The sequence below is a fragment of the Hyaena hyaena genome, unplaced genomic scaffold (assembly GCF_003009895.1).
Source record: "Hyaena hyaena isolate Hyena2069 unplaced genomic scaffold, ASM300989v1 scaffold_509, whole genome shotgun sequence".
Classification (NCBI taxonomy): Eukaryota; Metazoa; Chordata; class Mammalia; order Carnivora; family Hyaenidae; genus Hyaena; species Hyaena hyaena.
In genome coordinates, this window is record NW_024081142.1 from 1,287,215 (window position 1) to 1,313,466 (window position 26,252).

Genomic DNA, 26,252 nt, shown 5'->3' on the forward strand with positions numbered 1-26,252 from the left:
CGGGGCCGGCGAGGGAAGCCGGCAGCCAACGAACCGCAGAGAGGCTCGTTGCTGTGGCGAGTGAGGAATCATGATCCTTGCGGGCCACCGTCCCGGAAGTGGACTGTAGAGGAAGAACGTACCGGGATTGCTGGGGAGGAATATTTCTCGAGATTCTAGATGAGGATTCGCGGAACTTCTGTGGCGTGTGTTGATAGGACGAACTCCAGAGATCTTAGTCACTTTACCCGAGGAGCGAGCGTCTCTGCAGAGCCCGACCTGTTTGTGGTTGGGCCGAAGGTGGCTCAGGTTGAGTGAGCCCCTGGTCTTCTGGTAGAAGTCCATCTGAGAAAGCCAGTCCTTTTTCCTTGGAGACCTCAGGGATGAGCTGATGCTTTAGTGGCTTATCATGGCCCAGCGGGCAGTGTGGCTCATAAGCCACGAGCCGGGAACTCCATTGTGTGGCACCGTTAGATTCTCCAGGTAAATGCAGGTCTGAATTCTCAGGGGTGTTGGATCGGAGGGATGGATGATGTACTGTAGTTTGGGGATGTGTCTTTAGTCCGCCACCTTGGGCAAGTTACTTAACTTCCGTTTCATCTGTTAAATGAAGATTTTAATACTACTACTAAATAGTGTGTGTGAACCAAATGAGTTGATGTTGGGCACACGTTAAACGGGTGTTTTGCAATATTACTACTTTATTTTAAAATTAATTCCACCTGTTTTGGATTGAGATGGAGATGACCAAAGGAAAGAAAGGAAACTTAACTGAGCACTAAGCATGTTTAAAATTTTTCTTTCGTTTATAAAGATCATTCAAGGACATTTTTACCCATACTTCCGGAAAATCTTTGCTGATAAATAACAAAAGTCTGTTATTTTCATATTATGTTTCATTTTTAGAAACTTTCAGATGGATTACTTTAAAATCCTAATTATGGGGGCGCCTGGGTGGCTCAGTCGGTTGGGCGTCCGACTTCGGCTCAGGTCATGATCTCAGTGTTGGTGGGTTCGAGCCCCGTGTCGGGCTCTTTGCTGACTGCCAGCTCAGAGCCTGGAGCCTGTTTCAGAGACTGTGACTCCCTCTCTCTCTGACCCTCCCCTGCTCACGCTGTCTCTCTCTCTCTCTCCTAGAAATAAAAAAAATAAAAATAAAATTTTAATTATGGAAGAAAACTGAAAAAGTACAAAAAATGGAATCGTATTCGCTTTTTCTTAGATGGTGTAAGCTGATCTGGCTCCACTTTTAGAATTTGTCACATTTTATCAGAATAGCTCTGTGATGAGAATTATACAGTAACTCGTTGTAAAATGTAGGCGGCAATTCTGTGACCTCTTGCTTTTTATTCTCAGTGGCTATTGACAGTTCTTTCTTGGCCAACATTGTTTTTCTTCCCTGGGGAAAGCTCTGTAGGGAGGTAGCATAGCTCTGAATTGCATATAAAAATGTGTGTGATTTTAGGGGCGCCAGGGTGGCTCAGCTCATGATTTCATGGGCCCCGCATCCAGCTCTGTGCTGACAGCTCACAGCCTGGAGCCTGCTTCGGATTCTGTGTCTCCCTCTCTTTCTACCCCTCCACGGCTTATGCTCAGTCTCTCTCAAAAATAAATAAAAACATTTAAAAATTTTTAAAGAATTGAGTGTGATTTTAAATGAAAGTGGTTGGCAATGTGGATATGAAAAATTCCCTCCTCACAACCAAAACATTTTTGTTTCTAAGGGTATCAGAGTTAAAGTTAACCATTTTCTCCTAATATACCTGGCTTAGTTTGTTGTTGCTGTACCTCAAGTAAGGAGTTTAATAATAATCTTTGGTATGGTTAATCAGCCTCATTGGTTCATCCAGGTACTTATATATTACTTAGAGTGTCCTTATTTCTGCCACTCTCCTTCTCCTCTCAGCTAACTCTTATATGTTTGTTGCTACTCTTTTAATTTCTGTGTTTGTCTATGTGTTTTTCAAATGACACAATTAAGTGTGCTATAGACTTCATTTCCTGTTCTGCATTTGCCAGACTTCTCAGCACTATTTTAAAGAAACGTCCACATTACTTTGTGTTCATCCAGAGCAGCACTGTCCAATAGAATTCTCTGCAGTAATGGACATGGGAAATGTTCTAAATCCATGCTACATGTAGCTATTGTCCATTGGAAATGTGGCTGTTGTAACTGAGGAATCCAGTCTTGTTTAATTTTAATATAAGTTTAAATCGTCACATGTGGCTAGTGGCTCTGTTTTGGACAGTGCAGATTTAGCCCATTGCCCTGTTGTGCCCTGTGCTTTATTTACATCCTCCATATTTTACCTATACTCTTCCCTTAGTGATGATATCTTAGGTTGCCTTCAACTCAGCCATCAAAATAGTGATGCAGTAGATATCCTCAAAAGGTCCATAGGGCATATCTTTGCTGATTTTGACTAAATATTGCCAAATAATTAGCTCCTCAGAATACTTTAACCAGTCAACACTCTTCTCATCAGCAGTGAGCAAAGCTTCCTGTATCTCCATCCTACCATTTATTCCAGTTTTTGCCAATATTGGTGTAAGGGATATCTTATTTTCATTTGCATTTCTCTGTGTGGCAGTGATTGTTAGCCCTTTGGATTTCCTCTTCTGTGCATTGCTTGTACATATCCTTTGTCCATTTTATCTTTGAGAGTTGCTGTTTGTTTTCCTGTTCATTTGCATGAGTTCATTGCATATTCGTGACATTTGGCCTATGTCATTTTTAGCTACGATAGAAATTTTCTCTCATTTTGTCATTTTCAACTTTATCCCTTGGTTAAATAGAAACCGCTAATTTTATCACAATCGAAGTAGTTAGTACTTTGGGGGATTTGTAGAAGTCTTTCTCTACCCTTATTTCCCAAGCTGTATTCTTAAGTTATCTTCTCATAATTTTATCATTTTGTTTGTCATGTTTAGGTCTTTACTCGTCTTCAGATGTGGTGTTAATAGGGGAATCCAATTATACCTTTCTCTATTGTGTGGGCCAGTTTTACTGTCTATGTTTAGTACATTTTTTCAGTGTATATATTTTTCGTTGATTTCTGGGACTTGATAGTTGATGTGTCTCCCACATAAATATTGGTCTGTTTCAGTTCTGTGACTTTATTTGCCTGTTCTTGCACCAGTACATACTGTATTTCTATCTGTGGCTTTGTAGTTTATCTTAATATCTCACACAGTTGAGATTTTTTTACTGCCTATAAAAATAAGTTCCTTGAAGAAGTCGTAGTTGTTTTCAGAAGTATTTTCTCATTGTACTTAGGAATTTCAGAAGAAAAGTTCAGGTATGTTTGGGTGGGCTTTTCAACATCTCTGTGGAGGCAGCAAATTGGGTTCAAATAACTCATCTGCCACTTACTAATTCTGTATCATTAAATAAATTAGTTAAGTTTTATTATTTTCAGTTTTCTGATTTCTTGGGACTGATGTAAGGGGTAAACATAAATGCTCCGGCATATTACCCATATATATGCCAAAGGGTAATGGCCATCATTTAAGATTTTAAAAGCAGATGATTTTTCCTGTATGTCGTTATTTTTTCTCCAAATGAAACTTGGTTTAAATTCTGATTTAGAAGTTTACTGACCAGATATATAGTAATAGTATCAGCTTAAGTATGGCTTAGGTTGTTGTTGTACTCCATGATTATAAGGCCAAAGTCTAAGTCCTATTTTGGAAAGGTATAGAGTAAATCTGAAATGATAGGTTGAGTTATCCAACAAAAATATTTATTGAGCACGTATCAAGGCATTGTATACAGTCCCAGAGTAACTTATCTTTACGTTCAATAATGAGATTCTTACACTTAAGAACAACTTTAGTTATCCTCTAACCACAGGATAAGACACTGGGCTAGAGTTGGGTCCAGAATTCTCAACAATTCTTTTTTTTTTTTTTTTTTACAAATAGTTTATTGTCAAATTAGTTTCCACATAACACCCATTGCTCATCCCCACAAGTGTCCTCCTCCATGCCCATCCCCCCTCCCCCACATCCATCAGTCCTCAGTTTTTGTCAGCATTCAAGAGTCTCTCATGGTTTGCCTCTCTCCCTCTCCCCCACCATTTCCCCCCTTCTTCTCCCCCTTGTTCCTCAGTTAAGTTCCTCCTAGTCCTCCTATACGTGCAAACATATGACAGAATTCTCAACAATTCTTATCCAGAGAAAGAAATGGCATTTAGCTGCTCAGCCATTACTGGAGGACTAGCTAATTCTTTTCCTTTCTCAATCAAAAAAGTGCATCAGAATATAAGTGAGTGAAGTTCATTAATATATAGATAACTTTGAATGCATTCCTATTTTCTTAAAAATTATTAGTAAACATCAGTAACTTATTAATGGTATTAGTGAAAAAATTATTTTGGCTAGGTGTGTTCTTGATTCTTGGTGAGAATTGCTGATACATTCTTTAGACACCTCTTTATTTTACAAATAAGAAAATAGATTTAGAGAAGTAGGTGATTTACACAGAAATTAATAGCCAATAAATGACTTTATTCTGGACATAAGAGTGGAGAGAAAAAGAATAAGAAAAGTACATTTTCTTTTAAAATGTAACATATCATTTTGTAATTGAGCAAAATCATCTTCTAGTCTTTTGCCCCTGAAAAGGATATATTAGTAACTTACTGTTAAGTCTAGGACATGCAAACCATAAAAGATTATTCAGATTTTATTATTTTTATTACCTCATACTATCTTTCAGGGCCATAGAGGCAAGCAGGTTTATTACTAAAATGTTCTTACATTTTAAGGAGTTGGCAAGAAGACACCGGGTATTTTGCTATTTACTATTAGTTGAGTAGAATAGCACATTCCTTTTACATTTGCATTTATTTCAGCTAGTGAATCCAAAATTATAGAGGAATAAATTGAACCATTTTTTTTGATTCTGCTCTGGTATAGAGTAGAATGTGTCAAATGTGTCCAAGTATACCTTCTTACACTACCAAGCAGGAATCTAAGTGGCCAAGAGACTTGAATTTTGAATTAGAACCATGGGCTCTACCTATTTAAAAAATTAAATCGATGGGGCGCCTGGGTGGCTTAGTCGGTTAAGCGTCCAACTTTCGCTTAGGTCATGATCTCGCAGTTCGTGGGTTCGAGCCCCACGTCGGGCTCTGTGCTGACTGCCAGCTCAGAGCCTGGAGCCTGTTTCAATCTGTGACTCCCTCTCTCTCTGACCCTCCCCTGCTCACGCTGTCTCTTTCTCTCTCCTAGAAATAAATAAAACATTAAAAAAAAAAATTAAATCGAATTATTTTCAGTAGTAAATAATGACTTTATAATTTGAGATAATATGCAGTTATGTAACTGCTATACAACAGTTAATTGCTACAGTAGAAATTTGACATGTAATACATTTTTTTTGGTTATGATTTTTGTGGATGTGTTTATGTATTTGTTATTGTGTGTTTTGCTGTTATTACTGTTAGCCTTGTGTTTTAGCGGTGTTTTTTTTCTATTTTTATTTTCCTTAGAAGAACCATTTATAATATTTTTGTTTCCATAATTCAGACGGTATCCAACTGTTGAAAAACGAGCTAAAGTCTTCAATGGAGCAAGTTATGTGCCTATTCCTGAAGATGGGCCCTTTCTTAAAGCACTACTCTTTGAACTTAGATTATTAGATGATGATAAGGACTTCATAGAGAGTCGTGATAGCTGTTCACACATCAATAAAACTTCCGTCTATGGACTCCTCATTGGAGGTAGAGAACTCTGGCCAGTTGTTGCTTTTCTGAAGAATAGCATGATATATGCTTGTGTTCCACTAGTTGAACAAACTTTATCCCCTCATCCACCATTAATTAGCATTAGTGGAATTTCACAAGGCTTTGAACTTCTTTTTGGGATACAGGACTTTCTTTCCTTGAGTCAAAAAAATGACACTGAGCTAAATACAAAATTGAACCAGTTGCCTGATTTGCTTCTACAAGCTTGTCCATTTGGAACTTTGTTGGACGCCAACTTACAGAATTCATTGGATAGTATTAATTTTGCTTCTGTGATGCATTCACAAAAACAGCCAGCCTGGAAAGTTGGAGCATACAAAGGAAAGCCACAAGTTTCTATTTCTATCACTGAAAAGGTAAAATCCATGCAATATGATAAACAAGATATAGCAGATACGTGGCAGGTCGTTGGAACTGTCACTTGCAAGGTGAGATTTTCTCCGGTACTTGTTTTATCATACCATTTAACACTTATGGAGAAAAGTAAAATTTTCTAACTTTATTTTACATCATTATAGGACATTCTTGATTTTTCTCATAAACGGCAATCATAATGTTAGATTCGTGTGAAATTTTGTAACATTACCTTTGTGCATTCCTATGAATTGTGTTAGTTATATATTGCTGCGTATTGGTTTGCTATCCCCCAAATAAACATTTATTATCCTCATAGTGTTCTGTGGGTTAAGACTTCAGGAGCAACATAGCTGGGAACTTCTAGTGTGGATTCCATCATGAGATCACAGTCAAGATTGCAGCTGGAGCTATCGTCACCTGAAGGTTTGATCGGGGCTGGAAAAGCTTACTTGCAAGGTGGCTCAGTCACATGGCTAGCAAGTTGTTGGTGGGAGGGCTCTGCTCCTCTCCATGTGGACTTCTCAGTAGGCTGTTTAAAAATCTCCTCACAACTTGGTAACTGGCTTCCTGTAGATCGAATGAGAGATCAGATGAAGGAGAGAGAAAGAGAAAGAAGGTACAGGTAGAAGCATTCTTTTTATTACCTAAGCTGAGGTCAGATGACATCACTTCCACCACTTTGTTCATTAGAAAGAGGTAACCAAGTCCGGTCCACATTCAAGGGGACTAGAATTAAGCTCCATCTTTTGAAGAATAATGTCAAAGAATTTGTGAAAATATTTTAAAACCATCATACCTATTTTCCATTTTCTCTGAAAGGGTGACATTGACAAATTTCTGACTTAATATCTAAAACCATTTATTAGATATTACTAGATATCTAATTATTAGATATTTATTTAGAAGGTCTCGTGTTATTTAAACAAGTTGGTAGGTTAATATAGGATTCTCTGGCTAAAGGTAAGAAAATTGGAAATGATGATAGAAATAATACTATTCTCACTTTGGGACCCCTGGGTGGCTCAGTCCAGTTAAGTGTCTCAACTCTTGATTTTGGCTGAGGTCATGATCTCACAGTTAGGATATCCAGCCCCATATTGGGTACCACTGGGCGTGGAGCCTGCTGAAGGTTCTCCCTCTCCCTCTCCTTCTGCCCCTTCCCTGCTTACGCTTGCTTTTTTGCTCTCTCAAAAAAAAAAAAAAAAAAAAAATCAGGTAAGTTCTAGGTCCCTTCTGGGTTTTTTTTCCTTATTCCTGGTTTAAAGTCCAAATTTACATATGCCAGATTTGTTTAAAAGGGCCAGGTTTCATCTAGAATGTCCTCATTCTATAGTAAATGACTGATGATCTGATATTTTAAATGACTAGGTGGCAGATAATCCATTGGTGGTTTCTGTAATGGTTACAATTTTGCAACCCCTCTAAGAATATTAGACTGTTAGGGGGCACCTAGGTGGCTCAGTTGGTTAAGCGTCAGACTTCAGCTCAGGTCATGATGTCATGTTTTGTTTATTTGAGCCCTGCAACGGGCTCTGTGCTGACAGCTCAGAGCCTGGAGCCTGCCTCAGATTCTGTCTCCATCTCTCCCTGCCCCTCCTGCTTGTGCTCTCTCTCAAAAATAAACATTTAAAAATTTTTTAAAAAAAAAGAATATTATATTGTTAGGTTATTAGACTAATTTAATAAGTATAAACTGAATTTTTAAACATTGTAATAGTATTTGGTGTTAATATTTGCTCATTTTATTATCTCCATAAATATCAAAAAACATTTTTTCTGGTTTTTGCTAGTTCACATATAGAGAGTGAAGTAGCAGATGGTTTGAAAGTCAAAACACTAAAATTTTTTTAAGTTTTGTGGTAAGGTTATTGGGCATTTTTATTTTCAAATAGACATTATTATAATTGTTACCAAAAGACCTTCATGAGGTACTAATTACATGTGATGCTGTTCATAATGCCTGCCGGCTCTCTAAGTGCTTACATTGTATAGCAGATATATTCTTGAATACAGACATGTCAAGTAGTAGATAAAAACATTAAAAAAAAAGGGAAGCATGTTGTATTAGAATGAAAAATAAAGGTGGGGTCCACAATTAGAAAAAGATACTTGTTCAGTAAACATTTTTTGAATGTCTCTTGTACATAGCAATGTGCTAGGCACTAGAAATACAAAGAAAAATGTAACAATTTTTGCTTTCAAAGAACTTAAACCTTCAAGAGGGAAACAAATAGGGCACAAATACTTATAGGGAGTGGACAGTTATTGCACGATGCAGACTATGTATATGATAGAAGAAGTAGCTGCTTGCATTTGGAGCTGAGTTTTATAACTCCTAGGTTCTATTAACTCTTAAAGTATTTGTTCAGAGCTAGCCAGACAACATATCAATAAGCCTTTATGGCTCAATTGGCTAGTTTTAACTGGGGGCTTTAATAGAGGTAAATGTCAAGTTAGAGTTGAAGTAGAAAGGAAGAACCTGATTACCATGAACACACAAGTAAGGTGTATCATTCTGGTTGGTTCAAAAAAAGAGCCATTAGGGGTACCTAGGTGGCTCATTCAGTTAAGCATCGAATTCTTGATTTTTTCAGCTTAGTTCGTGATCTCACAGCCCTGAGATCAAGCCCCACATCAAGCTCCATGTTGAGCATGGAGTTTGCCTAAAATTCTCTCTCTCCCTCTCCCACTCACACTCCCTCTCATGCACTCGAATCCTCTCTTTCTCAAAAAAAAAAAAAAAGCTACAAGTTTTAAGGGAGTAAAGTTATTTAATATAGGATTTAGAGCATACTAAAAATAACAGTTAATTTAAAACATCATGAAAGCATGAAAAATGATTTTGAATTCTGTGAAGCTCATACCAGATGGAAGAGGAGTTGAGAGAAGAAGAGTTTCTGATCTTCTGATTGCAGCCTTCCAAAAACAGTCACTAATGACTGTGGTCCGAGAAGCCAAAATTCGCAGAGAATTCTGAGATGCCACCATGTTACAGCCTCAAAGAAATTCATGGAAAGGTCTGAAAAGTGCTATATCTGACCACCACAGCCTTAAAGCAGGAGCTCAGAGAGTGGTCTGTGAAGCTATCATGTCTGGCTTCTATAACCTCCCAAGAACACTGGCTTCTCAGCTGCAGGGTAGAGAATGATTAAAGAGGTAGATGGGAGCCAAACAATGAAAGGCTTAAAAGTAATGGAAAACTGAGGTGGAACTATTGAAACACCTTGGGCATGAATACGGTATATTTAGAATTCTGTTTTGTTAAGACAGTTCAGGGACGCCTGGGTGGGTCAGCTTAAGTGTCCGACTTTGGCTCAGATCATGATCTCATGGTTCGTGGGTTCAAGCCCCGTGTCGGGCTCTGTGCTGACAGCTAGCTCAGAGCCTGGAGACTGTTTCAGATTCTGTATCTCCCTCTCTATTTGACCCTCTCCTGCTCACACTGTCTGTCCGTCTGTCTCTCTCTCAGAAATAAACATTAAAAAAAAAAGTTCAGGAGGATGGATTGATTAGAGGAAAGCAAATCTAGATACATTTGGAGAGCTGTGACAGAAATTGCTGGCGCCTGTACCATTGTGTTTGCAACAGGAATGGAGAGAAGTCAGTGGACTTAAAATAGCTTTTTAAGGGTTTGGAGGGCTTTAGGGAGTCTCTCCTAGTCTCTGACTTGGAATCTGAGAGTATGATAGAACCACTAACCAGAGTACAGAAGCCAAGAGCAATACCTGGAAAGAAAAGGGAGCTAGGACTCAGGTAAATTCAGAAAAGCCTCACCCAGAAGATGTATGCTTCTAAGATCTTGGTAATCTGTTTCTGTTTTTATTGCAGTGTGATTTAGAAGGGATCATGCCAAATGTTACCATCAGCTTGAGTCTCCCCACCAATGGATCTCCACTTCAGGATATTCTCGTTCATCCTTGCGTGACTTCTCTTGACTCTGCCATCCTGACTTCTAGTAGCATTGATGCGATGGATGATTCTGCATTTAGCGGACCTTACAAATTTCCACTCACACCTCCATTAGAGTCATTTAACTTATGCTACTACACTTCCCAGGTAAACAATCTTGGCAAAGTTGTGACTGCAAATCTTCATGTTTATGAATTCTGTTGTAAACAAATCATTCATACTTTTGGCCCACATGAAAACTTTTTATCATTTATTTACCAGACAATAATTGATGAATGAAGATGAAGAGTCAGTTCTTGGAACAGGATGCCTCTTTTCTCTGGCATCTGTTAAAGCATTGAATTGTTTTCAAAGCCATGGAAGTTCTTTTTTTTTTTTTCTTAATGCTCCCTCATAAGGATTCCATGGTCATAGAATCGATCCTAGTATGATTTAGTCATGGTTTGAGTCATGAACATAAAATACCTGTGATCTCAGGCGACTGTGGTTACAAATACATAATATTATTTTTAAATATTATTTATTGAATAACTACTGTGTCAGACATTGTCCTAGGCACATTACATGTGTTTTCTCCAGTATTTTTAAAAAAAGCTTTGTTATAGGTATTACTAGCCCCATTTCACAGATGAGGAGGGTCTCAGAGAAGTTAAATGACATGTCCAGGGTCATATAACTTATAAGTAACAAAGCCTAGATTTGAACCCAGACTTTCCACACTCCAAAACCCAACCTTCTTTTTTTTTACTATACCATTTGTCTCTTGTCCTAATTGTGAATCAGTAAATTAAAAAATCCTACTTAAGGTAGTTTACCTAAAAGGTATTTATTTCGATAATGCAAGAGGCAGTCTTGTCATTCAAGGGTAAAAAGTATACCCAGCCTATACTAGGAAGAGAACCAGAAACTTAAAATTCAACAAGGTCTACACTATCTGTCTCATCTCTGTCTTAGTTACCTCTTCCAACTTGAATTCTCTACTCTAGGGTATACTACATAAATAGAGTCTATTTAATACTTTATTATTTCAAACGTACGAGAAGAGTGATTGGCTCACTTCAGCCTACAGATAGTTTCTCCCCCAATCAGTTACTGGTAATCAACTGAGTAAGCTACTGCTGAGCTAAGGGGTGGGTAAGTTAAGGATACATTTGGACAGATGCATGTCTTATGTTGCAGGTCATAGAGAACCTGGAAATATTTCTCATCTCTGGAAACAGGAAAAATTCTTGCCTTTAGAACAAGTGTAGCTCCATCATTTATTACCAAAACAGTTTGGAATAATCTGTATATAATCACTACCTTACTTTCAGGCCTTTTTCTCAATCATCATTGGCATTTTAGACCCATTAACCTAAGAATTATACAAAAATTTGTTTATGCTTGTTTCCAGGTCCCTGTGCCACCGATTTTGGGTTTTTATCAAATGAAAGAGGAAGATGTACAAGTAAAAATAACAGTTAATTTAAAACTTCATGAAAGTGTGAAAAATAACTTTGAATTCTGTGAAGCTCATATACCTTTTTATAATAGGTAGGAATAAAACAATATGATGCCATAATTTCTGCCTTTCTTAGTACCTTCCCACTGCCCTACAATAAATTGTCTTTGTTTTTTACCTTATTTTTAAGATCTAAAAATTTTATTTTATTCAAATGAATCCTGATTCTGAACCAAAACTTAGTCATAAAAATAATCTCTTTGAGGGGGAAGGGGGAAATGGGCATGGAGGAGGGCACTTGTGGGGATGAGCACTGGGTGTTATATGGAAACCAACTTGACGATTAACTATGTGTAAAAAAAAAAATCACTGGGAATGCTAATAATAATCTAAACAAAAAAATAATCTCTTTAACCTTTAAATGTCCTTCATTTTTCTAGTTAAACTTGCTGGTAAATATAAACTTAAACCAATATAGCTTCTTTAGGGATTATTTCATTCCTGGCTTTATTTCTAGCAGTTTCTCTGTGCTGTACATACAAGTCAACCCAACTATCACCTACCTGGTGAATTAAGCCAATTATATCATAAGGTTACTTTTTCATCAGTTCTGTTTTTAAATTTGTTCTACAGCATAATTCTTTTCACAGGATGCCAAAATCATAGTTTTAATGTTCTGTCAATCCATATAACTGTATTAAAACATGCTATGTGATTTTATTGTCTTTAGAATTAATAATGAAATGCTATCATCACCAAAAATGTTTATTGTGTTTCTGGTGTTTTTTTGAGATAGAATATTCATTATTCTCTTTTATTCTGCAAACTTGAATACAGATCTGCTTTATGTAATCCTTATATTAAATAAGAGTAGCAAGATTTGACTTAGATCTCTTAAAACTTTTCTGTTTATGATTACTTGTTCGTTCAATTGTGTCCTTTTCTTTTTTAAAGGGGTCCAATCACACATGTGGAATACAAAGTTAGTTTTGGCCAGCTTGAAGTATTTCGAGAGAAAAGCTCATTGATCTGGGTTATTGGTGAGATTTTGTTTATTAACTTTTTTTCATGTATTTGTTGTAGAATAAAATAGTTAAAAATAGTTGATTGGTAGGAGCAGCTGGGTGGCTCGGTGGTTGATTAAGCATCTGACTTCGGCTCAGGTCATGATCTCAGTTTGTGAGTTCAAGCTCCGCATTGGGCTCTGTGCTGACCGTTTAGAGCCTGAAGTCTGCTTCAGATTCTCTGTCTCCCTCTCTCTCTGCCCCTCCCCTGCTCATACTTTCTCTCCTTCAAAAATAAATATTAAAATTTTTTTAATAAAAATAAATTATAAAATAGTCGATTGGTGCATTTGTGTTTTCAGGACAGAAGTTCCCCAAATCAATGGAAATTAGTCTTTCTGGAACTATAACTTTTGGAGCCAAGAGTCATGAGAAGCAGCCATTCGATGAGATTTGCATAGGAGGTACAGCATATTTAAAGGTAAATACATTTTATGGCCACTACATTATAAAACTTTATTTTTAAATTGGATACATCTAATTCATTTTTAATGTTTCCTAGCTGTTTTCTGTTGGGGAAACTTCTTGTCGGTGCTAAGTCCTTTTTTAGTTTTTTTTTTGTGAGATTTCTGTTTAATGTTAGTCACTGTTTCACTTAATACTTAAAAAAATTTTAAGGTGAAACACTTAACTATAACCTTAACACATCAAATTAACTAAGTTCTATCTACCCAGCTCTTAGTTATCACATTCAACATTTGTATACAAAAAATAGAAGATGTAGCCCTTAACCTCTAGGGATTTTCCACTGATGCATGTCAATAATTGATCAGCGCTAACTGCTTTTGGTATTTGAAGGAAATAGTGAGCACTTCTGACCAAGTGGTCAAGGAAAACTTTGCAGTAGTAATGGAATTTAAGCAAAACTCTGAGGCCCAGATAAACATGAAAATGAAGCTTTGAAGATTGATGAACATTTATATAGGTTAATAAATGACTTAATCAAAAGAATGAAGGGTAATAAAGCATGCTTAGGGACCAGTGCTAGAAATAGTAGTAACACATAAGGCTGGATAAGTGATTTAGATCTAGATTATAGGGTTGGACGGTTTGCGTTCTGACTTTACTTCTTTTGTTAGAAAATGTTATACTTTTTTTGAGTATGGGAGTGGTCTTTCAGAAAACAATTCTTTACACAGATCAATTTGGAATGGATGTGAGAAGGTGGGTAGAAAAAAAATAATGAAACTTGAGACAGAGGAACTATTTTTTAGCTATGTGAGTATTCCTGATGAAAGGTAGTAAGTTAATGATGCTGAGGGTCACAGAAAGAAAGACTGCTGGACAAGCTGGGATAAAGGTAAACCATCGGTCACTAATTAAATATAGAAACAAGACATGGTTTTAAGCCCAAGATTAAAAAAAGAAAAATGTAGCTTAAGCCACACTTCAAACTCCAAGAGGGCAGAGACCACGTGAGTGTCATACAGTCATTGTTTTATCACCAACATCTAGTTCATTACCTACCAGAAAAATATCTGATGAAGGAAGAATATATTTAGAAGAAAGTACTATATGGAGAAATTTGGGAGGAAATGGGTTTCATATCATGTATGTTGCTGGTAACAGCAACATAACCCAGGGTAAGTGTCAGTAGGTAGTTTTGAGAGAGAGCTTAACAGTATATAATGGCTTAAGAGAAAAAATAGTTGAGGCAGTGGAAATGAATAAGATAAGAAAAAGAGAAAATAAGAGGATGATTTAGAAGAACCAGTGAGAAGAATCCAAGGGGGGGATCAGAAAAGTAACACAAAAATCTAAATCGAATGGTTTTCAAAGGAGATTGAAATCTGTATATAAAGATAATTAGAGGAAACGGTAATGAAGTCTGAAGTATACTAGTGATATTCATTTCTTCCACCTTGGCTTCAGCTATCCCCACAAGCTTTATTTCAAAGATTATTATAAAAATTCCTACTTCTAGATATTTTTCAGAAAAAATGTAGGATGTTACTACATTATAGGTCATGCAGAGGTAGGGATTCTGACTTTCGTAATATATTTCCATCACCTACTCGGTTATAATTTTTTTTGCAAACATATAATACATATTTATGTTTACTGAATAGACTTCTTTTATAATATCTAGTTATGTGGAAATCAGTCTTGTCATAACTTCCAGCATCTAGAGTTATACCGAACAAGCAAGAAAATGCCCTTTCCTATTAGAATTTGAGATGCGATAGGAAAAAAATTGCTTAGGAATGCTGAAAGTTTACATTCTATGTATGTGGATCAGTTAGTTTGGCAATCAAAAGGAAAAATTTAGGAAATGGGAGACAGTTGGAGGGATGGGAGCTAGAAGGAAAAAAAACACAGAAAAGATACCAGCATATTGCAAAATGGGGAGGTTTGAGCAGGAAATGTGAGAACCGCAGGAAAAGGAGACTGGCGCTCCCTCCGTAAGACATAGACCTTTCATGGTTCATGTGAGTATCATTGTGACTCAGGCACCCCACCACGGTCCTTCAGAGAAGGTGATAATGGCCCTTTCTACGGTATAGTCAATTGGCATTTATGCTGATGATGCCACACTATCAATTAACTCCAGAAATATGGATTGCATTTTAGAAAGGTTTTATAGGTGAGGGAAAGGATGATTTTTAAGCTTAATTCTATAAAAATTAAATTTCAGCTTTCTGGAAAATTAAGCAGAACGTCTCCTTCCCTCCAAACACCAGATAAACTGTTCCAGTTTTAGTAATTGCATTCTTGGGTTTTGTTAGAAAAGTGTATATTTACATTCCTGCCTGTAAAAGAATTATGCCCTGGAATATATCACAGTCATATAGCTAGAGAGGATATACAGAACACCAGACACCCTAGGGGAAGAAGCACCAGCTTTTGTTGACATTTGGGTCAGAGTTCAAATGCCAGCTCTGCTCCTTACACTCTGGGATGCTAATTTTTCCCATCTCTGAACCTCATTGCCTCATTTATAAAATAAGGATGCTTTGCAGTATAGATTAGTGTCCATATTAGTGAAGTGTCTGGTGTGTGCTCAGCACTTCATAATGACAACCTTACAAAGAAATGGTCTTAGTGCAAAGGGGAAAAGGTGTGCATGCATGCACACGTACGTACGCATGTATGTATGCATGCATGTGCATATACATTTTTACTTTGTGAACTGTATCCTAAGATTGTATCAAGGGGGAAAATATAGCCATCACTTTTACCAATTTGGTATATTTCTCTTCTTTTACTAGCTTCATTTTAGGATCTTAGATTATACGCTCACTGGTTGTTATGCGGATCAGCATTCAGTGCAAGTTTTTGCATCAGGAAAACCAAAAATAAGTACACGTAAGTTGTAGAGATTCACATGAACTTGAGGGAATAAAATGGTGCTATGGAATTAATTACCTAAGATAAAATGTAACAGAAAGAGATTAGAGAATAATGCCAATTTATAAAAATTCTGACCTGATCCTATCCTACGTAACAAGTGTGTACTTTTTAAAAAATATTTACTTTTGAGAGAGAGAGAGAGAGACAGAATGTGAACGGGGCAGGGACAGAGAGAGAGGGAGACACAGAATCTGAAGCAGGCTCTAAGCTCTGAGCTGAGAGCACAGAGCCTGATGCAGGGCTTGAACTCACGAACCGTGAGATCATGACCTGAGCCAAAGTCAGATGCTTAACCAACTGAGCCACCCAGTTGCCCCAGTAATGTGTATTTGACATTTCCCTCTGCCTTCTCTTATTTATAAAATGGTCTGGATAAGCAAGGACTGGCAGAGAGGCAAGCTCTAGTATAAAGTTGGATTTGTTTTGCTATGGATATAATATACTCTTTTATTCAGAAGTTGTTCACAGGGGCTTTGGTGTTGGACAGACAAAAGTTTGAGTCTGGCTCAGACAGTTTATTACCTGTGTAAGTTTGGGCAAGTTAGTAAACTCGAAGTTTTAGTTTCCTCATCTATAATATGGAAATAATAGTACTGTTTACCTCAGGATTGTTATTTGATAAAATTGTATTGACCAAGTACATAGTGTGATGCTTATAGCATGTAGCATGGATTCAATAAATGTTAGATATGATGATTATTTAAGTTGTTAAATATTTTTAGCAAATGCTATAGTCAATGAGCATTATTTAGCACCCTTTGCATTTTACAAATGGGAGGGCAATAGAAAGAAGGTTTCTAGCCTTCAGTGAGTTTGTTGGTTATAATAAATATATATACTGTATGTGAAAATACAGTGAGACAGAAAGATGATTCATTTATAAATGAATCAATTATTTAATTCAGATCAAATATTTATACTAGCATAGAACAGAAAAGTAGCTAGAATGAGGCTAGATGTAAGCAGACCCCTTTGCCTCATGTATTAAGAAGAATAAAGGTATTAAAATCAGATATGTATTTCTTAAACTAAGGACTATAGTCTCCCAAGTAGGTAGGATAAGACAGGACTCTGTTCTTGAAAGTTTCAAAACTTAGAACTATAGAATTCTAAGCAATTGTGAATGGCAATAATACATTCTATGTAATGTAACCAGAATAAGTCATATTCTTTACCTCCCTAGCATTTACCTGTTTTCTCATGTATCATTCTTTCGGTTGTATTTTAAAGAAATGCATAAACATGAAAGAATCTTCATAATGCATTTTTTTAATGAGGGCAAAATATGAGTTATATTAGCTTAGACAAACCAGTGGTTTTGTCTAAACACAAATATTTTGGATTCTATCTATGGGTTACTGCATACAAACAGACTAAATTTTAGACTGTCTATGGGACAATATTTAAGTTGTCTATGTTGTCTCTTTAGGTAATATCTAAAATATTTTAAGTATCTTATTAATATTAACTAAGCATGTCGTAGTAATTCTCAGAAAACATCATACAGGATGAGATGTTTCAGTAGTATACCTGCTTTGTAGTGTAAAATTTTAATATAAACTAAACTAAAATATTAATATAATAATTAATATGTTGAATAAAAGGTCATTTTAAATGCATAATTATGACCAGTTTTTTATTTCCTTCCTCTGTTAATTTCAAAACATGGCTACCACTTTGTGCAACTATGTAAGACCTTTATTTTGCCATCATCTTGACGATAAAATCTATTTTTATAATATACAACTTGGTTCTGAAACAATGACAATAATAATGTTTATTTAAATAACAATAGCTAACAGTTACTGCTGTGTGCCAGGCACAGTTCTAAGTATTTTGTGCGTGTTAACTCATTAAACCTCGCGGTACCCTGTGTAAGAATGATCTTCACTTTACAGATGAGGATGCTGATGCAGCACAGGGCTTAGGGTCAGATTGTAGTAGACGGCAGGGCTGGGAAACAAACCAAGCAGGCTGGCTCTGGAGCCGGCCTGTTTCACCAGTATGCTGTGTTGCCTTTTGACGTTACTAGGTTCTCAGACTGAAAGAGATAAATGAATAACAAGGTAACACATCCTACCCATATCTTTTTCATTATGAAGAAGGACGGTAGAAAAGGCAGAATTAGATATGTAGTGATGTGTGTCATAACTAGATTTTATATGGGTCTAGCTCCAAATGGGCATTATTATCTCAAGTTTGCATATCAGAAAACTTGAGTGCAGAGAGATTGTCATTTGTTCAAAGCTCTAAAGCTATTAAAACAAAAAGCGTAAATTTGATCAGAACTTTAAGAAACCATTGAAGCAACTCTTTAAGAATATTGCTAGAAAGTTGGATGTTTATTTCTATCTCTGAAACTTTGAAAGGGTAAAGAATAGTAAGATCAGAATTAGGACCATGGTGAAGAGGTTACAGAAGGGAAACCAATAAAAAATTTTTTTAATTTTTTGTAGTTGACATATGGTCCATAAGAAATAATTTAGGGAAACCATGAGAAAATTGATAAAAGTGGTATGAGTGAGGGATATTGGCATAAATTTGGCATAAATAAGCTCAAAGATGGATTTATGTATTTAATAAGCCCGTATTTTTAAAGTTGTAAAAATTGTAATGCCTTGATAAAGTGAAATTAAAGTGAATATTTCAGAGTGTTGCCTTTCTTGAAATAATTGTGTTCCACAATTCTAAAATATCATGACTTTGCTCTCTCATTGAATTTTTGTTAAGATAATACAGTCTTATCATTTATTTCCTTTTTCTGTAGACCGGAAACTAGTATCTTCTGACTATTACATCTGGAATTCTAAAGCTCCTGCTCCAGTAACATATGGATCATTACTACTGTAATTATCTCAGGTTTAAATAGGATTTATATGATGGTAACATAGCTTAAATCATTCATCTTTTATTTTTAATGTGTATGCATATAACCTATGAACGAAAAAAAAATCATTGAGTGATTTAATTATAAAATGCTCTTGTTTAATGTTTTTAGACATAGTTTGAAAGAACATTTTAAAAGCTAATATCTCCTCTATTTTGTTACCCTTTGATTTTACTCAAATGAGATTCAGAGCATAAAACAGTTGTGATTCACTTTAGGCTTATTTTAGACTGTTCCTGTGTCACCTTACCATACATGTTCTTTTTTGTCCCTGTGGCGGACATGACCAATCAGTTGTAGCCTTCTTCCTCCACTGAGCTTTCCTGGATGTGGGCTGAGGCTCCTCATTGCAGAGGTGCAGGCAGCCACTCCTAAGGGATTGCAGATGATGTGCAAGATAAAAAAACTCTTTGCCCTTTCAAACCTGAGTAGTCAGCTGCTATTTCAATGTGTTGTTATGAAATACCAGATACCACATCAGAACCACTGTAAATCTTTTGCAGGGGGGAGAAACAATCAATGAAAACAAAGGAATATTGTTTAAATAGTAACCTGTTCTTAATCAGAACTATTGTATTGACTAATAAAGGATCTGGATAATTCTATATGAGGTGTTTATCTCCGTTCTAGAGTTACTTTACTTTTTAGGTAAACTTCTTCATCTGCCACAGAACCTTTTGCTCAGTATGTCAGTAAACATACCAAGAGGAGTGAGTGGGGCAACTTCAGAAAATGAGCTTAGTGTCTTGTGATCACTTAATGCCTGCAGTCAAATTTTTAAAAAAATAAGTTTGGGAATATTAACTGTTTTTCATGTTTTGTATGAAAGTTCTTAATGAATTCAGGTAAAAATCCAAAAGCTGTTCTGTGAGTAGAGAGTATTATGTAATCTTATTTCAGTCTCATGTAGCATATTTTGTCACTCCTGCTTTCTCGTTAGCATTCTCTTGATTTCTTTAGGAACCACCCCTACTCTTAATTTTCTACCTGTCTTTACAATTATATGTCTCATTCTATTTTCACAGCAGTTCATTGTCAAGTTGGACTTTAAGTGATCATTCAAGAAAAGATGAAATCTCAAGATCCTTAAAACTTAATCCATGTCAGGTTTCTTTTTACAGAACAGAATTAGAAGCATTATAAAAAATATGCATTACAGATTCATTTAATTAAATGATCTCTTGGTTTCTATTTCTTAATGAGCCTCCTAAGGAAAAGCTTAAAGAAAGCTTCTAACTCCTTGAAAGAGAGCTATGATAGTTTGAAGGGTTATTGCATATAAATTTAGGATTTAAAATATGATTTTTTAATTGGGGTCAATCTCACTCATTATAAATTCTCATTTTCTCAAGGCATTATCATGGTAGAATGCTCTGTGTTCAAAATTATTCCAAGTAACAAAGAAAATAGAATAACTGCCTGACCAGGACTTTAACTTATTATTCTAGCTTAATCATAGATAATCAGTAGTAAAAACTTTTCTTTTGAAAGAAGGAAAAAGCCACTTCCCTTAAGTTATTTGATCTCTCTTAAACTCAAGGAAAGCATAACGTTTAACTTATGTTAATATTAACGGAGCCATTTGGACATCTTGATTATTGTATAAATGTTGAGTAGCGTACATAAGATGGGCAAGAGGCATTTATCTAGTAAGTACATAGATATTCAATATTATAATCCCCCAGGGAAAACTTTCCTTATAAGCAGTCAGAAAAACCAGTGAATCTTTGATTTGACAGTTTCTAGAAGCCTGAGGAAAATCTAGGGAGTCCTGGAAAAGTATAGGGCGAAGGGGAACCTGATGCCATCTGTTGCCATTCCATTCTAACATAATGCTACAGAACTAAAACCAACTCATGTTTTCATCCTGTTGAGATCAGCTGGGCACACTGTGATGCTTTTGATTTTGTCTAGAAACCTGTCACTTCAGGATAATTTTTGAAGACAAAGTCTGTTTCCCGTTTGGTAGGTGACCTGTTTAATGTTTTCCCTGTGTCTGGGAACTCCTTAGTGTAATTAGCGACCTTTGAACTCCACAACTAATCCTGAGCTATTTTGTATTCCTTACTCATCTTTAAGGCTGGACCTTTCTTTTCTTCAGAGTCCGCTGCCACAATTAAAGAAGAAACAGCTGCATTTCAAAGGGATTCCGATTCCAGAAGCTTAATCGTGATTGACATGTTCTTATTCTAAGCTATAAGACACTCTAAGAGTCCTTTCTTGGGTTAAAACTTCAATCATTTTCTAAAAAATTATCTCACTATGGATTTTATTCATTTCTTTGATAACTATTCTTTGCATTTTTAAACTTGAAAGATGCTTTGCGTTTGTGGTGAATATGAGCATCTACTTCTAGTTAAAGATTTGGATGGTGTCAGACATACTCTAGATGCAGAATTGCTAAATTCCCTTTCAGTGCCAAAATATGATTATGAAATCTGATGTCTATCGTAAGGGTAATTATTCTTCCATAGACCCCAAAGGTACAAAAAGTGTTAAATTTCTGAAAATGCACTCAAAAAACTAGTTCATGGTTTTCATAAAACCCCCTTCTTCATTTTTTACTAAGCAATGTTTTTAAAACTTTGTAAAGCCAGCAATATTCTTAGAGTGTAAGGTAATACCTTTACACTGGTGGGCACTTTTACTTTCCCTTTTTAGATAACCAATTTGAATGTCAGGTTTGAAGTAAATGGCCTTGTCAGGAATTCTTAAGAGAATTATTTGTATAAAAAGGCTTTTTTGATTAAACAGTCTGTCTCCTAAACTAATTTTTTCACACAAACTCAGTATTTCTCAGTTAAAATTATTGTGGTTTCTTTATATTGTGTGACTGAAGATCTTTCCAAGCACAATTCTATGTACAGTAACAACTAATATTTTCTTTCATTTTGTATTATAGTATTTCAAACTGCTTTATAGATACTCATATACCCCTACTCTCTCCCCGAGAGGCAGGTAGGTCGAGTTATCGTCGTCCAGAGCCTCTGCGGGGACTGCTGCTACAGCAGAACGGTTGTTTCTAAGACAAAGGTCAGAAAAGGGATGTTAATAAACAGCCCTCAGGTTTAAGGGACTTTTTTAGGATTACATCTTAAATTCCAACAAATCAGATTTAGGAGTTACTGAAAGTGAAATTGATCCATCCCTCATCCAAACTTTGCAATACTTTCCTGTTCTGACATCATTTAGATAGTTAGCTGTATTATCAGATTAGAAACCATTGTGCCCAGCTGCTGAAAGGAAGAGGAGGCAAAAAGCTAAACATGGGATGAATTCTGAACCTTTTAACCTGGCTGAAGTACGTTGGTCCCTGTTATGCAAATACCTTCAATCCTCTGCTAAGTTCAGTGGAAATAATTTTCTTGAATGACAGGTTTATTCAGCAAGGATTCAGTTGGTGATTAATCCCCCTTTGATCTAGGGTATTTCACTTAACTACCAGTTACCTCGTTCTGACAAAGTGCAACTGAGATTAGGGAGATCACTAGAACACTACCAGGGTGTGCGTTTATTCTCTCTAACCTTTTAAAGGAAGGGCCAAGAATGCAATTTATTTTCAGTATTTGAAGATGTAAAGTCCTGTCTGCTAAGTTAGAAAGTCAATTGAATACCAAATGAAGTTTATTTCTTACGTAATAGAACAAACATTTCTTTTTGCTTTGACTAACAATGATTTTAGGAAACATAGGCTTTGAAGAAAGAAGAAACAAAGAGTATATTCTAAGTATATCTTCTAGTTTTGTTTCATGTACTAGAGTGTATACATACTGGCCCGGAGATAAACCCCAAATCAAAGCAACGGCTACAACTTGGGCTGAGAAAATGCTTCTATTTTTATTAAACTGCATGGTTTCTCCCCGCCCTCCCCCCATTAAAAAATGTCATGCTATGTGGTAAAGAAATCCAATGGGGAAATGTGTAATACACAATTATTCATCTTAAGATTTAGGATTTCAAAGCTTTATTTGTTAACTTTGTTCTTTCTTGAGGAAAAAGGGCTTGTTACATTGCTATGATAAGGTAATCACGCTCTTTTTCAGAATGTTTTTTTCCATAAAGAAAGGTAAAATGATGCCTTTACAAAAATAATTCAGATTATTTTTAAGCTATCAAAATAACTGTTTTCCACTGTATTGCTCACTACTTTTTCTGCCTTCTTATTTAATTGGGTACCTCTTCTTCCATAACCTTAACTTTAAAATAATTATGTAATTTTGCACAATATTTTAAGAATAAAATCTTAAGATGTGTTTTATGTTAGGTTTCTCAAAGAGTTCACTTTTAGAAACTATTATCAACATCAATGTCAGTATTTATCTTCCAAGATATTAAATTTGGAGATTTATTTTCAAGAATATTTCAAATATGTTTCAAGACTGACTCTTAAAAAAAGAAACAATGGTGTGTAACAAAAGTGTTTTTGAATATTAAATTATTATTGGTTAACTTTATTATTACTGACATGGCACTTTTTAAATGCTTTATAATTGTTCATTATTCTAGTAGCAGTTCGCAGTGTAAGTTACATATACACAATAACTTTCTTACATTTTTTGACCCAAACATTTTGTGATCCAATTTCTAAACTGCAACAATGTCTTATGCATATCTAATTCATGCTGGTGCCAAACCAGTCTCTCTGGTTTCAATTTAGTAACCAGTCTGTTTCTAAATATCTTTTGAGAGCAAGTTACTTAACCAGAGGAAAATTGAAAGGCAGAAAAAGACTTAACATGTAAGGTCAAGATACCCTGGCTATATTGCTAAGAAACTAGTATTCTTAATAATTACTCTCTGCAGTCAATATTTAGTTAATAAAATGTCATATATTTTGAAGTATGCTGTCAGAGAAAGAATCTACATAAAACGTGTACACATATGTATTTGTGTAATGTAAATGTTAGTGTATATATAGTATAGGGATATACATATACTAACATATGACTTGGTGGGTTTCCCTATGTATCATGTCAAAGGAAGACTATGTGAAGTCAAGTATCTGCTCTCCAAACATATTTATTAATAGTAATGGAGAGGTTCATTAAAATGAAAATTGCCATAGAACTCATGCAATTACTCCAAAAGATGGTTACATCCCTTAGGAACTGAAACCTTTTCTCTTAGGCACTGAAGCCTTTTCAACTAGCTTCTAATTTTTTTCTTCAACTGTTTTATGGAGATACTAATATTGTCTATGTGTAGCCTGGAGAAGTCAATGCCTTATCTGTATTATGAGTTTACTCTGAGATCCAGATTGACTTCTCTAGGCCCTGACTAATCTGTGTAATTGTTGGCAGTGTGGTGCTAATGTATGATGCACAGCATTTACGGATTGTCAGGTACCCTGGGATGGAAACCACCTGCTGAATTGTTTTTTCCAGTAAGATGTGTGGAAATTTATTATGTCTTAATAATCCGTTAAATGTTTGAGGTCAAACTGTATGTTTCCTTTAAATGTCTTCTTTTTAAATCATAGTTTCTGTAAAAACAATATTCTTTAGTTAATATGCTAATAATAGAAATGAAAAATAAAAAAATTATTATCCCTCTTAAAATTTTTACTTTTTCTTTCAAAGGACTTGAGTGCCCTCTGCAGGCTATAAAGAGATAATTAATGACTATATTTAAACCCTGTGACTTCCCTTTTAGAAGCATAGCCTGGATTAAGTGTGATCCATTTTATTCATATTGTTAACTCTGTTCATTTGTCACTGATTGAAGCCAGAGTTTTTCTTTGCCAGTAATGTGAAGAATATTACCACTGAATTTTCCAAATTACTTAGCTGGGGCTCTTTAAATGTTGGAACTCTACACATTGGAACTAATGATACACATTCCCTCAAAAAAAGGAGATCAGGAAAACATTTAGCGATTTCCAAATCTATTGGAGATGTGAAGAATAACTTGATTAGTTCCCATTACATTTTTAGAATATTATACATTTGGTATAAGGCCTTTTTCAATATGCACCATGTAAAATTTTAAAATAACATATGCGTTCTATGTATTGATCTTATTGATGAGCAATGAGTGTGTTCAAGTCAAAAACCGAGGCTACTTAGAATTTCTTTAAAGAAAGGATTGAATAGATGATGCTTCGTTGTATTATTGTGCAACTAGAAGGAGCATTTCTATTGGAAGGGCAAACAGCAAAGGTTTCATCGAGTCCCTTATTTCAGTGTACCCATACTTTCTCAACAGGTATGACAGTTCTGTTCCTAAGGATATAGAAGTTCCTTTTGTACAGGCAAGTTCCAGTGGCTTTCTGATTCACTTAATGCTGCCAGGGAAACTAAATATGATGAGAACAAGAGGAATGACTAGATCAAATTAATAGAAATAGATCTTTTTGCAAGCAACATAATGCTCCTGATCATCAACCTTGAAAAGTAAATTAGAACAAGCAAATTACTGTTGAAAAATTCTTTCAGCGCTCTGCTGTTGCTACTCAGCTAGTCATGGCTTAGCCAGAGGCAAGGGAAAAATGCCGCTGTTTTGTATTAACAAAGGAAACATTATTAAAGTGAATGTTTACATTGTGTTTATTGAAGTGTTCAAAGAATATTTTTGTGTCTTCAACCTGCTGTTCTCTAGTCTAGTGCATGAGTCATAATAAAAATAAATTTTGTGCTTATTTTAGAAAAACAACCTGACATTTAACTTAAAATGTGTCTGACCTATCTTCAAAATATTTAAGTATCAGACTTTAATACTTTCTTTTTTGAAGATTTCCTCCTGAGAAATGTATCCCATAAGAAAGACTCATTTGCTTGAATATACTTTCCAATTACTTCTAAACGCTTGGTAAAACTTTCCTCCCAGAAACAACAATGCACAAGAAATAATGAGCTAAAAATAAACCAAAAGAATGAAAACAGTTGTGAAATTATCGAAGTGAGTGTGTAACAGTACGTAATATGTGCATTGGAGAAATAGCATGATAATTGTGAGAGCTTTTGTGAGCTGCAGTTGTCTTGAACTACTTCATAAAAACTAACCTGAGAATAGACAAGACAGCAAATGATAACATGTCAGTCTGACATTTAAAAATTTAAGAAGTAAATGGGTGCCTGGGTGGCTCAGTCAGTTAAACATCCAACTTCAGCTCAGGTCATTTCTCATGGTTCAAGGCCCGTGTCAGGCTTTGTGCTGACAGCTCAGAGCCTGGAGCCTGTTTCAGGTTCTGTGTCTCTGCCTCTCTCTCAAAAATAAATAAACATTTAAAAAATAAAAATTTAAGAAGTATTATATGTACTGGTAAAATGGGAAATTAATAATTAAAAGTTCAGAAATCATTTTAGCCTTTCACCTGTCTAAAATGAAGAACCGAAATCACTTCTATACTTTAGAAGTAGGAAAACTTATAGTATTTACCAGGGATTAAAATATATTTTACTTGGTACCTTAGTAAGTGTTGAGTGTAATTCAGTATTCTGTAGCCTCTTGTAGATTGACCAATTTTTGAATAATTTTTTCTTAGATTCACTAATAGGACAGGTTGTCAGTCTTCT

The 26,252-nt window shown here is 35.6% G+C and overlaps 1 protein-coding gene across 2 annotated transcripts; it reads left to right on the plus strand.

Annotated features, from left to right (window-relative positions):
- Positions 1–8: 8 nt before the first annotated feature.
- Positions 9–25,286, plus strand: AP5M1 (adaptor related protein complex 5 subunit mu 1). 2 transcript variants are annotated; one of them, XM_039255132.1, is made up of 8 exons: positions 11–462; positions 5,512–6,157; positions 9,915–10,142; positions 11,389–11,528; positions 12,391–12,476; positions 12,803–12,921; positions 15,710–15,806; positions 18,619–25,286. In XM_039255132.1, the coding sequence occupies exons 1-8, from the start codon at positions 389–391 to the stop codon at positions 18,699–18,701; spliced, it is 1,473 nt and encodes a 490-aa protein (XP_039111063.1). In that variant the 5' UTR covers positions 11–388; the 3' UTR covers positions 18,702–25,286. The 2 variants fall into 2 exon arrangements, with proteins under 2 accessions (XP_039111064.1, XP_039111063.1); XM_039255133.1 differs by lacking the exon at positions 15,710–15,806 and having other exon boundaries at positions 9–462.
- The last annotated feature ends 966 nt before the right edge of the window (positions 25,287–26,252 follow it).

Excerpts from the sequence above, each read along its gene's own strand:
- AP5M1 (XM_039255132.1), top strand. The coding sequence starts at position 389 with ATGGCCCAGCGGGCAGTGTGGCTCATAAGCCACGAGCCGGGAACTCCA. Across the intron at positions 463-5,511 it reads GGCACCGTTAGATTCTCCAG|ACGGTATCCAACTGTTGAAA; the intron begins GTAAATGCAGGT and ends TCCATAATTCAG. Across the intron at positions 12,477-12,802 it reads CTCATTGATCTGGGTTATTG|GACAGAAGTTCCCCAAATCA; the intron begins GTGAGATTTTGT and ends TTGTGTTTTCAG.